General features: G+C 41.6%; 1 protein-coding gene across 2 annotated transcripts in view; it reads right to left on the bottom strand.

Moving 5' to 3' along the window:
- Positions 1 to 12976, bottom strand: part of ASAP2 (ArfGAP with SH3 domain, ankyrin repeat and PH domain 2) — a 90830-nt gene extending 77854 nt beyond the window's left edge. For both annotated transcript variants that reach the window (XM_074581796.1, XM_074581797.1), the window contains exon 1: positions 12382 to 12976. In XM_074581796.1, the coding sequence (XP_074437897.1) occupies positions 12382 to 12507 (126 nt within the window). In that variant the 5' untranslated portion in view covers positions 12508 to 12976. The remainder of the gene's footprint in view (positions 1 to 12381) is intronic.
- Between the last annotated feature and the right edge of the window lie 541 nt (positions 12977 to 13517).

The following is a 13517-nucleotide window of genomic DNA, read 5'->3' as shown; positions in this document are numbered from 1 at the left end:
AAGACAAATCACCTCAAATGTACCAAGTATTCCTAGGGAAACACTGAACCAGCCGCCAAAATTAGGATAAGCAGAGGTAAATCAAAACATCAGTCATCACCTACTATAAGGGTAGAAATTTATGAAAGGCATCTAGCTATAATACTGGTAGCATATGAATTCCTACAGTTTAGTTTTCTTCAGTGAAGAGTTATTTCCTCTTACAATTTAGTGCATTTTGTATGTTAACCTTTCCACTTCATTGGCCAATTCTCACATGAAAGCCCAGTGTCAAATGATAAAACTCATTTTCTCTTCAAACACCGTAAAGTTTTTTCTATTCTATAGTCAGTTCCAGACTTCAGCCTGTGATTTTCACTCCAACCTCTCTATAATTCAGTATACCACCTTTGAAAATCTCTGCATGGTCTCTCTGTATTAACACATTTTTTCCCCATTAAAAAGTAACTAGACTTAATAATTAACTAGTAGTTAACTAGTTAAAGTAATTAACAGCCGCTAATGCAAATATAAGATCAGCCAACTTATGGAAATCAGATATTTGATGTCAGTATCTTCCTGTTTTGGTTAAATGGGAAAAAGAAATTGCACTAATTTCATTTTGTTGATGCTTTATCACACTGTAGCTATCAGTAAAAAGCATGAGTTCTTGTTGTATAAATGCATAAACATAATATTGTATAAATTTCCTTTTGGGAATTTGTTTTTAAATGAAAGAATGCATCGAAACTGTCATATACTGTCAATCATTTTAGGTGCCCAAATAGAGAAATCTCAAGACACCACTACAGTCTTGAAAACGATCTTAAATTCTGATGGAATTTCAACAGCTTTAAGTATAACTAAAATTAATAGTTCAGGCACTCGTGTCATGAAGTACAGCTTCCTAGAAGTGTAAGTGCATCTTACATCACACAGTTATTAGTGTACCAAACAGTAGATATAAAACATCCATTTATATCATATTTGATGTAAAACTAAAAGTTTTCCTCACAGGGTGACCTTTGACAAAATAATTAGGGAGTTCATGTACGTAGAAGATATCTATATAATTGAGTAAACAGTACTTCTCTATACCACTGAGCATTAGGAAGATAAATTCATACACAGCCACTATCTAAGACAAAATACTGAACAAATTATGCTTTTAAAATTGAAGCAGTTTAGAACAGAGAAGCAGGTCCAGGCCTATCAGCACTTTTGTTATGTTCTTAAAAGAAACAGGAAACAGCTATTGAATCAACTGACTGAAACTGAAGAGACAAATGCCTGAACCTATATGTAACCAAGCACCATCACCACATCCATATGCCTTGGGGGCGGGGAAGGCAGTGGCAAACACTACCACTCCATCCCTAGCACAGAGAAGACTGACTGAAACTACCTACATGAAAAGCTTGTCATCCACAACCAGAGCAGTTAAGCAACAGAAGAGAATGAACTAAGCAAAAGAATGAATGAAACCAAACAAAAGGCAGCTTAGAAAAGATTTACTACTTCATTCTTCAATGCTACTCTCTTCAGCACAGCTAGCATCTAGGCTACATGGAGCTCAAAGTGTAGGAGGACTCTGCTGGTGTTTTTTCTGTTGTTGTGAAACATACACCTACAGTTCTGGAAAAAAAACCCTCGAATGATTAAAAACATGTGCTTTGCAAAACTCTATCCTGCATGTTTTGCATGTGACAACAGAGCAGGGGCTCTATGCTTGCAAGTGCTGAGGAAATTTCCACTCCTATTGCTGTAGCCAAACAGTAATCCTGTTTGATTGAAGGGGCTTAAAATGATTAGTAAATGCATTTATTTCTAAGTTGACTTCCCTAGAATACAGTCTAAGTTTCCTTGAAATTGCATCTCCTAGGAAAGAAATCTTTCACTGACAAAGAACAGAAACCATAAAGCATGAGAAAATAATCTGTATGAATGTTCACGTCACTTCACTACTTTTTTTTCCCTTCCTATATGCCTTCTAAATGTAGAACAAAGCTTTCAGGAATGTAAAAGTAATTTGTTCAGCTCTAATCACTTCAGCTGTTTTGATGTATCTACAGGCATACTTAGCATAATGCCTAGACAGAATTATAGATTTCAGACTAGAACTACATTGATAATCTGATCTTTAATCAGGGATAGCTGAAGGGTCCACAAACAGCAGATGGTTCTATACACCATACTGCTCCAAGACAATGAGGAGCAGTTCAGCCTTTGCTCTCAATTCTCTATTTCTTTCCAGTTTAATGAGTCAGACGCTAGAATTTATACTATCGGTTCTTTCATGTTAACTTTTACAGCCACCTCTTAAAGAATATACTCCAAAGAAATACACTTCACTGCATAATGTCACTTCCATAGTAAATATTTTTGTGAAATGGAGTTCACATATAGAAAGAAGCAAATTTTTGAAATTCTGTCCAACACCTACTCACTTGAAAACAAAGCCTGCTACTCTAGATGAAAAGTACTGAAACACGCTACCCAAGCTTATATCCTGCAAAGCAGCATTGCTTATAAGAAAAAAGCTATTCAGTTACAGCTCTGTATCTCAGTTCCTCCATCAATAAATTCTCCCTCATAAGGCAAATTATTTTCTCTTTCCAAATAAAATTGAAACATACACAGCAGCTAGAAAAGTCTGCATAATACTTAGTACTGTGTCCCATTTTCTGGATATATAACATGCAGAACTCTTCTTCCACTTTTCTAAAATACAGGACAGGATGTAGCTGTGATATCACCCTCATCCACTTTCCTCTGTCACTATCCCTTCCCCATATCCCTGCCTACCTCCTTACTATACTGATCCTTTTATATTAGCCCTCCCTCCACACTCTCTGCATTTTCATCCTACTTCCTGCATAAACACTGCCGCACTCCCCCTTCCTTTGCAGTTCCTGTAAATTATGATTCCTCTGAACTTCCTTAGACTTTTGATACATTTCCTTTTCCCCTCCTTAATGGTTCTGCCTATATGCCAATTCCTGAGCCTCCATTCCTCACAGGCCATCACAGTATTTCTGCCTCTGGATGACTCTCTTGACTCCCAGTTTGTCTCGAATTCAGATTCCATTTCCTTGCTCTTCCCTTTTGACTGATCCTCATATTACCTCTTAGACATTTCAGCTATTACTTTCTGAGTCTTAGTTTTTCTTGTGTTCCCATTTTTTGTTGTTTCCTATCCAAATTTACTCCTCCACTTAATTCCTACAGTGATATAAACTTAATGAAAGAAGTCTGGAGTTAGTCCAAATAGAAGAAACTGGTGGTCATCTTGATCACAGAAAAATCTCATATCTAATACCAAAAGTCTTCCAGCTTATCTGTCTGCACTGAGAACAACTACACACATAAGCATTTTGCATACAGAAGAGCTTGAGTTTGGTGCTAACACAAGTGAGATGGTTTTGGGGAAAAGGCTAGGAAAAAAAGAGAGAAAATCTAACCATCAGCTTGCAACAAAATCAAGTTATGAACACCAAACTTCTGTTTGTCACATAACTTGATCTACATTTTCCAAATGGATTTAAGGGAAAAAAAAAAAAAAATCGTTCTCAGTTAAAATGGACCAAAGCAGAGATTTCAACTTTGCACAAAAGCTGAGTTTAATCACCCTTTAAAGCTTTACAAGTATGATATTCAGTAATTCTGGTTTTCCATAAGAAACTGACAGCACCAATGCAAGAGGAAACAAGGAGCCACACAATTTCTCCTGATGTGAAGTTCTTGCACATCTGACTAATGCTAAAACTCAAAAAATGAAAGCAAACATGAAAGTACTGTCTTCTTGCATACAGTGGCAGCTGCTGTAAATACTTGTTTACAGTATTTTTCAAGCACTTATGGAAGCAGGAAAGGGAACCGGTTACTTTGCTAGCCTGCCACTCATCCAGGGACACTTGCAATCTTTGAGTATGAGCATCTCTCCTCCTCAATTTAACAGTCATGGTCTGCAGTTCTGCATCCACTACAATCATTTTTACTAGCTGTAAATACTTCTCCTCTTCTCTCCATCCCTGTTTTTTTAACCCCTGTGCTTAAATTGGATATCATCCTAGTCTTCAGAGGTTTTGTTAGGAGCATTTGCCAGTTACCATCCTATTTTTTCAGAATCCTGGAAAACATGTTAACCAGTCCCAACAAACTGCCTGCTTTAAGCCCACAGTTTTGTTTATCACTTTGCTTACTTGTATCTCTATTACTGCTATCCATTCTACCTTCTCCCACACTTTGAGCTCAAAAACTGCAGCAGAGCACTCATTTAGATTTGTCAATACCTAAATTATCTTTAATACTACAACATTCTAACTGTGTATTATCCTTTTTCTCCTCGCAACTCTATGTGCTTCAAGAGTGTTTTTGTTTTCTTTACTGCCTGCCATCATTCCTAAAGAAAACTGACTTTTGAAAATTTGTGGTTTATCTTTACACATACTCTTTAATGCAAAACTTTCCTCTGACTATCTGGCTTTTTCTTCCCATTTCTGGCAGGTTCTGGCAGGCATTTGTGACATTCTTCTTGGGGTGTTTCAAATCTGTAGTTTTTCCCATCATTTTCCCCCTTCTTGGGATACTTCATTAACATTCTTCATGCTTTAGTACATACACTCTTCAGTTCTGCTGACCTCACTAGCTCTCAGCTTAATGACTTTTTCCCTAAATATAATTCTTTTGTTTGTTTTGCCTTGCTTTTGTTTTTAATTTCTTTGTTTTGCTTTTAGTACACAGTGAATTGAGCCCCAACCATTCAACAAACACTTCAGTTTTTTCCAGTCTCATCCGCAACATGCACTTGATTCCTGCCTTTAAATCAGTTCTCAATTAGCTCCTCCTGCTTCTGTTTCCTTCTGTAGAAGCCAGTATCTTGGCTTGTCACAGATGCCTGACCATAACCTGGCTGAAATACAGCTCTTATTTATTCCTCTTGCACTCTTCCCCCATACTTGCAGTGTTAACCAACAGCTGGCTTTACCAGACCATAACCAACAGGTTCTCTTAAACTGAAACCTGTCTACCATCAATGACCCTTCTGCATAGTATCTCTAAAATACAGTCTTTCACTCTAAGCTAAAGGTTTTTATCCACAATCTCATAATTTAATTTTCATTATTGCAACATCCTGGCCTTGACAAATACAGTCTTCTTCAGTCACATCCGCTCATGATACTAAACCTTTTGGTTTGTCTTCTATGCAATGAATCCCTTTCCATACTTGTAACAGCACTCTCCTTTGTATCAAATGTAAGACAGTGGTCTTTGATTCTAATACTTATTAGTAGGCAACATCAATGATCTCTCTTTATATTCATGATTCCTTCTCACTCTGATCAGACTAACTCCAGCCACAAACACCCATTTGGGTTTTTTTTAGAATCACACCTTCATGTTTTCCTACCAGTGCTTAGTTGGGACTTTTCTTACCAACACTTACATTTTATAGCATCTACAAACTCACTGAACATAGAATGGGAAGGGGAGTGAGGATGGAAGATACCTCCACAGCTGGAGAAGCTGCAGAAAGATTTCATTCAGAGAATGTCTCTTCTTCCCTCTCTAGGAACTTCATGAAGAATATAACATTTATCTAGAGCCAGTGAGGACTGAGGGCAAGTGAAGACTCTTGCCACTAGCCCATCCATGAGAGACACCCCAGCTTAGCATGAAGTCCATCTGAGCCCCAGCTATGGCTTAGTACCATGGACAGGGCTGGGCCAAGGCTGCTGCAAAGGGGGTAAGGCCAGGGAGTTCCATGGAGGTAGGGCAATGCACTGATAACCTCTGCAGCAAGGGATTTTCAAGAAATTAGGAGATGTAAGGAGACTGCAAACATCAAGAATGTATAGAGAAGCTTGATACCCAAGACAAGAGAGGGAAGAGCTAACCTAAATACGGCTAGGCCAAACTTTTCTGGAGCTTCAGGTCCAAAAGTTGTTTCTGGAGAAATGGGGCAAACGGATCACGTTGGTTGTTAAGAGTGAGGCTCAGAAGCTGGGGTGGAGAAGTTTAGATAGGGAATGGTTGTATGCAATATATATATACACATATATACACACACATATGTAAGGTGCAAATTATCAAAAAAGAAAATATTTAAGAGTTGAACTAAAATGTTTGAGAACCACTACTTGAATGCATATGAATAAAAAGAAACCACTTCACAGTGGTTCAGCTACACACACAGTACACTAGTCAAGTGCACCAAGTTTGGTTTTTTTTTTTTTTGATTCCTCCACCTATATTCATCAGCCATGTTCACTTTACATGTGAACTATAAGTGCTTTGGAGCAGGGATTAAGCTTTTGTCCTGTGACTTTGCAATACCTTTCAGAACAAAGGCCTCACCTTTACCTAGCGTTGCTGTATATTATGGCACACGAGAATGACATGAAGATGAGAAAAGGAAGTGAAGGTGGGTTAAACCTAAGCAGAACCAGTTACTTTCCACGTCTACTCTCTTAGCATCAGCATGAAGTACACTAAATACAGATATGATGATTCTGAGAAATGCAGCGGCACTAGGGCAAAAAAAAATAAAAATCAGAAAACAAAACCCACAGTTAGTAAAATACTTCAGAAATTTACATATTTTCCACTGATCCTCCTATGGGGAATGAGGGCATTTGATAACAGTAAGCAGATGTATCATCGAACGCGCCAAAGTAAGGTGCACAGCAATCTACTTACATGAGCCGAAATTGTTTTAACTGACTGCACATTGTCTGTATTTTAAAGGTGTAAGGTTTTTTAAATTTTTAAATTAAGGTATTTTAAAATATGCACAAAGCTCCAGGTGAAGACCTACAGTTTAGCTCCTGTATTTCTGCAATTGACATCCTCTGTATTTCTCACAAAAAGAAAAAAATTCCCACACTCCTTTTGAAATCATCCTCCCGTTTGTGTCATAATGACTTTTCCAGAAACCTCTTTGGATGCTGATGACAGAGAATTACGATTCCAGAAAGGAAGAAGTGAAACAAGAAAAAGTTTTAAACTTCATGTATTTATGCAACTGTATTTAGTAATGAAGTAAGAAAAGTGTGCAAATAAGTTCTACCAAAGAGCACATCATAGTAGGCATGAAGGTATATTTTATTAAAAGGAAATATATAAATAATAGGAGTAAATTTCGCAAAAAGCACTACAATATACGACATTTCCTACTGCTTCTAAAATTATACAAAACCACCTTCTTCACATAGCTTTCAAAAGCAAGTCACAATCACATAGTATAGGAAGACAGAACTCCAGTCCTAAAGACTTAACAAGCAAAATATACATAATGGGGAAAGTATAAATTTTAAAAACACACATGTGCATGCATGTATCCAGTCTCATATTTGCCGACCCTACCAAGCTGTTATCACCTCTTGTCTTGGTTAGCTTTGCAGAACCAAAATGGAGCAGAGAGAATTACAGAATTTTAACATACAAGAGGGAACAAAATTTAATAAGCATTGATCCCTTACACCTCTCCAAGCCAGCTGAAAACTGCAGGACTGCCTTAGGTGGCAAGAAGTTGCTACCATTTCTGATACAAAGACTTGTGTTATAAGTGACAGTGAGGAAGAAAAGGACTTGATAACAAAATGACATGCTGCATTCCTAGGAGTGGAAATTACACACGCACACACACAAATCTTTTAAATTGTAAACTAACAGAAACATTGAGGTGCAATAATCATGGAACAGGACCTGTAGAACAAAGGCAATCAGAGACCTGAAATTACAAGTTATGGCTTTAACATTAATTTTACAGAAGTTCCTGGAAAGCGGCTTTTAAATAGATCCCAAACAATAAAATCTATTTCTATCCGGGCAACTAAGACCAACTTTGGTACCACTGTACTGTTTCTTTTTGTTGTATATTTTACATCTTTCCACCACACATTTGTCCTGTGTACTTCCTACAACACATTCATCCCAGTAGCAAAGTGCTACTTTGCTGGGGAGGGTGTTACAGTAACCTATTAAACTTGTCTCAATGTTTCCTTTCTCCTCTCTTTATAGGGAAATCTGAGCATGCAGTGAAGGTTAAGTAGGCGGGGTAAACTTTGCACCTAAAGTCCTGACTTAGATGGAAACGTCTTCAGCACATGAACTGTCTGCTACTCTCTGTTAACATAGTAGCCTGCACAATAGCCCCCGACCCTTCTTTCTTGGTCCAGAAGCGCTGGACCACGATAAACAGGTAGAATAAAAATAAGTAGGTAGGATATTTAGGGGCTTCAGTTCCAACCTTTATTGTAAAAAAAAAAAAAAAAAAAAAAAAAAAAAGTGGCACACTTGGATTCTATTCATTAAATCACTCTATGAAATAATTTCTAAAAATCTGTAACGATCACAGCTATTAGGACCACTCTGCAGGCTCCATTACAGTTTAGGGACTATTTTATTTAACTTATAGGACGTAAAAGAGAACTGTATGTTCTAAGTAATAGCAGTACTAAAATCAGATTTTTAAGCATTCATAGCTTAATAATGGCACCACACATTTTAGAACCTGGGACCTTTAATAGAAAAAGTCAACTAAAAAGACTGCATTTGTCAGACTGGATTACTGATTTCAGGCAACCCCTCCCCCAATCATGTGACTATGCTCTGCACCCTATCAATTAAAACTTGTTTAATCTTAGTGACTATCATACATGCAAAGATTAAACAGTAACCTGCAAGGGCACCTGTGGCATATACTGCTCACTTGTAATTTTGTTTTAGCAGAAGCTAAAGATTCCCAACATTTTGCTAAGCAACATCCTAATCTGAGAACAATGCAGAAATTATATGATTCCTTTTCCTTTGAAATCACGTTGTGTTCCACAAGCATGCCTTTCCTAATCCCTTTTTCAATACCGAGAGCAAAGGATGAGATTTTCTCTCCAAGTGTTTGAACAGGCACCAGTTCCCAAACTGCAATGCAGGCGCTTCTGGTGGTCTCAAAGGCTATGATCCGAGGTCTGTAATCAGTGCATGCAATCACATAAAACAATAAAACTCAAAAGTATTTTCCACTGATACTAAAAATCAATCATATTCTGCAACTGACAGAGGTCAGTTAATCCAAGTTCAAAAAACACCAATTTAAGGCGATACCATTGCCCACAGAGACATATCGGCAAATTATACACTTATAATTGTCCAACATCTTATTGATTTCCTCACTTAACAAGCCTTTTCCACTCCATCAGCGAAAGTAAGGCCTCATTAACTAAACTTTTAAGACACTATTAGATACCTGCTAATTAACCAAGACAGAATTACAAAACTGGTAGCCAGCAGTGGTAATGATAAGCACAAAAGACTTCCCATTGGGATCTGGAAACAGATATCTGTGTTTGTGCAAAGCTGAGCTCAGGCTATCAAGTCCCAGTAGCCCCCACCTCCTCTGCTTTTGCAGTGCCTCCCCCTGTGCCTCTGCTTCTAAGGGAGGCTTGGGAGACTCAAGCTGGCTTCATGCAGGCAGTTGCATAGTCCACTCCAGAACCAGATTTGCTGGGAAAAGCAGTTAAGAGACATCCTCAAATATCAGTATTAACCAGCTAATTTGATTTAATACATGTATACAACATCCTGGAAAATGATAACTTAACTGTCTTCAGTTAATAAACTGGCACTTACAGTCACTTGTTAAAATCAATGCATATACAAAGGCAGCAGTCATCAGGGTTTCAACTTACCTATTAACTGTTTTGAGTAACACATTCCCTAAACCATACACAACCAGACTTCCTAGTTTTCAGAACTGTACTGTTTACTGCAACGCAGCAGCGCACACTGGAAAGTGATGCTTCACAGTACTGGTGATACTGGAAACGGAAACAGGTTCTTTCTATTACCTGTACATTTTTAGACTTTACTAAGCCTTAGTTCATAACAAGCTGATGAACTAATTTTTGCCTAGCCTTTTAGAAAAAGGTGCTGAACACTGACTTCTCTATTACACAACATATAGACCGCTTTTTATCAAAGGATCACATTTAACCTGAAAAACCAGGCAGACGTCATGCTAAAGGACCTGCATATTTCCAAACCAAAGAAGTTTAAGTCTGAAAAAAGATTTCACAGTTTTGAAACCATGAAAATTTATATGGTGCTCTTGCTAAAGCATAAAGAAAAAAATTCAGGAGTAATTTCAACACGTGCTTTAGGACAGCATCACAGAGACAGCAACTGCTGATATTTTGCCAAAAGTGCTAGATAGATCAATACTATTAAGAACAGTTACAGCCAGTGCAATCTCTCATCTCCTGCCTTGCAAACTTTACTTAGCTCTGTAAGACACTACGTACATTCTTTATCATCATTATCACAAAAGATCATTTTTGTACCTAAGCTAGCAGACAGTACCTAATATCTGAAATATGCAAAGACACAAAGACAGATTTAACATACTGATTGAGTTTCTTTAAAATCCAAACAGTAGTGTATCAGAGATATGCCACAAAAACAAATGCCATGCAGACAGATTAAATAAGAAAGGAATCCACCATATTAAAATTTTTAAACGAATATCATTCTCTTAACATAAAAGAAAGGTTTTCAAGATGCAGCTTACTGAGTTGAATCTTTAAAAGACCTTAAGATATACGTTCCAAATTTCATGCCATCATATCTAAATTTTGTATCATCAGATGTGAAAATGAAAAACAAAAAAATTTTTGCATGTTTTTTCTGAGAAATGACATGACATTTTTGCAACCATACTGCTTTAGAAATCGAGGCTCAGAGAATAACCAATTTTTGTGAGACTTACAATAAAAAAAAATCTCTAAATTTAGCAAAACTGCTTTTGACCCAAACGCTTACACTAACTTCAGTTTTGTGTTGATCAATTATTAGGCAGGTCTACCTTACAACTAAAATGATTCACTATTATAAATATTCTTTAAGAAAAAGTGTCTTTGATACAGAATTGTTGATCTTAAGACTATCAGGTTAGTAAGGTATAATTAAATCCAGGCATTTAAGTGCAAGCTTGCAGGGAGGAAAATTACCTCAGGAACAAAACAGTAATTCCTTCTGTGCAGATTATTTTGAATTCAACTCCTTGCTTTAGTGGTTTTGGGAACTGGCAAAACAGGAAAATCTTGAAAAGGGTGTTTAAACACCTAACCTGGGTTTTGTTCACTTAAGACACGTTAATAATCCATTGCTAGTGGCAGTTCTTTTGTAAGAAGGGACATCAACTACTGACAAGATTCTTTTTGCTGAAGAGGCTCTTTTTAAAATATGTGCTTAGTGCAAAGCAAATCAACTAAACACACACTGTAAGAACTGATGTAACAGGTAGATGGAGCAAATTAATCTGCATCACAAGTAAGATTCCCCCCCCTCCCTCCCACAAGTTACTTCAGAGAAGCTGCTAGAGGAATCAAGATACACAGACGCTTCTCATTTCATTGTGCGTATATGACTGGGATGTGGAATGTGCTCTCACTGTGTTCAGACCTGTCCCAGATTTCCCTCTGATTTGAAACAGGAGAGAAAAAGAGTCTCTCTCTCCCCACCGCTGGCAGCCACCCTCTGAGGTAGGGAGGGCTCTGACCATCGGGTTCAACGGCACGTTTCGAGTATCTCTAAAGAAAACCAAACAGCGCTCTTGGCGAGACAAAAGCGGCTCACATCAAGTATCCGCAGCCCGGGCTGCCCAAGGGGAGGCAAAAAAGCGGGGGCTCCGTCTCCCGCACCCCCCGGGGACGGGCCGGCATCGCCTCAGCGCCCCGAAGGAGCGGCTCCCGAGGGAAGGCTACCCTAAAACATATGCCCGGGGGTGGTGGGGGGGAAGGCGTTCAAATTTCTACGTGCGGGGACTGGAAAGGAGATTAAATCCCACCTGTGCCGGGAGGCTGACATACACACAGACGGTGGAAAGGACATTCCAGCCTCCCGTGCCGCCGGGGCCCAAGCCCCACAGGGCAGCTGGCAGGGCAGGAAGGAGGGGCCGCGGCGCTTCAGGTGTGATTGTGAAGGAAGGGGGAGGCTGGAGAGCACCGGTCCCCCCCCAGGTAGGAGGGCAGACGGGCGGAACCCATCGGCTCGGAGCTGCTCGGGCGCCGGGAGAGAGAAAGGAGGGCTCGGGTTCCGCTGCCCCCCGGGCTGAGAGGAGCGGGGGGCGACTGGCGCCCTGCCCCGCCGAGCGGGAAGGCGGAGCAGGATCCCCGCGGACCGGGGGGCAGCAGCTCCTCAGCCCTTCCCCCCCAGCTTCTTTCCCCTCTCCAGCCGGGCGAGCCCCATTTCCTCTCAGCGGCAGCCGAGGGCGCTCCTTGGGGCTGGGCGGGGAGAGGGAGCGGCAGGAGCCAGCGCCGGTAGCGCCTTGTTCTCTGCTGCCGCCGCGGCGGCGGGCAGCCAGGCCGGAGGGGGCCGCGCCTCCCCTCCCCTCCCGGGGCTCACCTCTTCGATGGCCGCCACCGTGTTCCTGCACTGGGCCATCCGGGTGGTGAAGTTGGAGGCGGTAGGTGACTTGTAATCCTCATTGGTCTCGGACACGAATTCCGACACGGAGATCTGGTCCGGCATGGCGGGGCGGGGATGGGAGGGGAGAGGGGAAGGGGTGGGGGGGGGAAGCAGGCGGCTCCGGGGGGAGGGGAGGGCCCAGGGGGGGCTCCCCCCTCACATCGCTCGGCAACCGGCGGCGGCGGCAGCGCCCTCCTCACAGCCCCGCCGTCTGGAGCGGTGTTGTTCCTCCGTCGCCACACAAGGAAATTCCCCGCACCCACACTACTACTCCTCCTCCTCCCCGCCCGGTCACGCAGCACCGGGGGCCGGGCACACGCCCAGCGGCGAGCGGGGGGGGCGGCGGCGGCGGGAGCTGCCTCCACACCCCGCCCTCCCTCTCGCTTTCTCCCTCCCTCACACACACAGGGCGGAGGCGGGCCGAGGCGCGGCCGCATGGACACCCCCCTTCACTCTCTCCGCACGCACGGAGGAGACCTGCAGCCACGGCACTCGCCCCCCGCCCTGAGAAGATGGCGGCCCCCTCCTTCCCGCCCTCCCGGCGGGGAGAGAGGAGAGGGCAGACACGAGGAGGCGGGGGGACGACAACAGCGCGGGTCCAACGGCAGGCACCGGATGGGTAATCCCAGGGACAGGCAGGACAAATCCAGCCGTGTTAATTAAGATCGTGTTCAACAACAAGAACCCAAGGGCAGGGGAAGGTGAGGTGCGATGCCAACCTGATGCGAGAAGGGACGGGTGGGGGCTCACAGGTCTCCGTGCCTTCCCCGCCGTGGCTGCCCAGCAGTGACAGGGACAGCCTCTTCCCTCACAGTGCACGGTCTATATTTCAACAGCCTAATCTCTTTTTATGAGTTCGCTGCCTAGTTTCGAGGTACCAGAAGTTAAGAAATGCAGTCGTTTCCCAAGAGGTCTGTGCAAAAATACTGTTAGGCTAAGTAACATTTATATCTGAATTCTTAGAAAGCTTTTTCTGTACTCGAAGAGGAAGCATGGTTATCAGAGGAGGAGACACTTTGTCCCTTGATATAAAGCCAAAAGGATTAATCGAGGCAGAAAGTGCAAACCTTGGC

This window comes from Larus michahellis, chromosome 3 (genome assembly GCF_964199755.1).
Source record: "Larus michahellis chromosome 3, bLarMic1.1, whole genome shotgun sequence".
Classification (NCBI taxonomy): domain Eukaryota; kingdom Metazoa; phylum Chordata; class Aves; order Charadriiformes; family Laridae; genus Larus; species Larus michahellis.
This window is presented reverse-complemented; position numbering and strand designations above follow the sequence as displayed.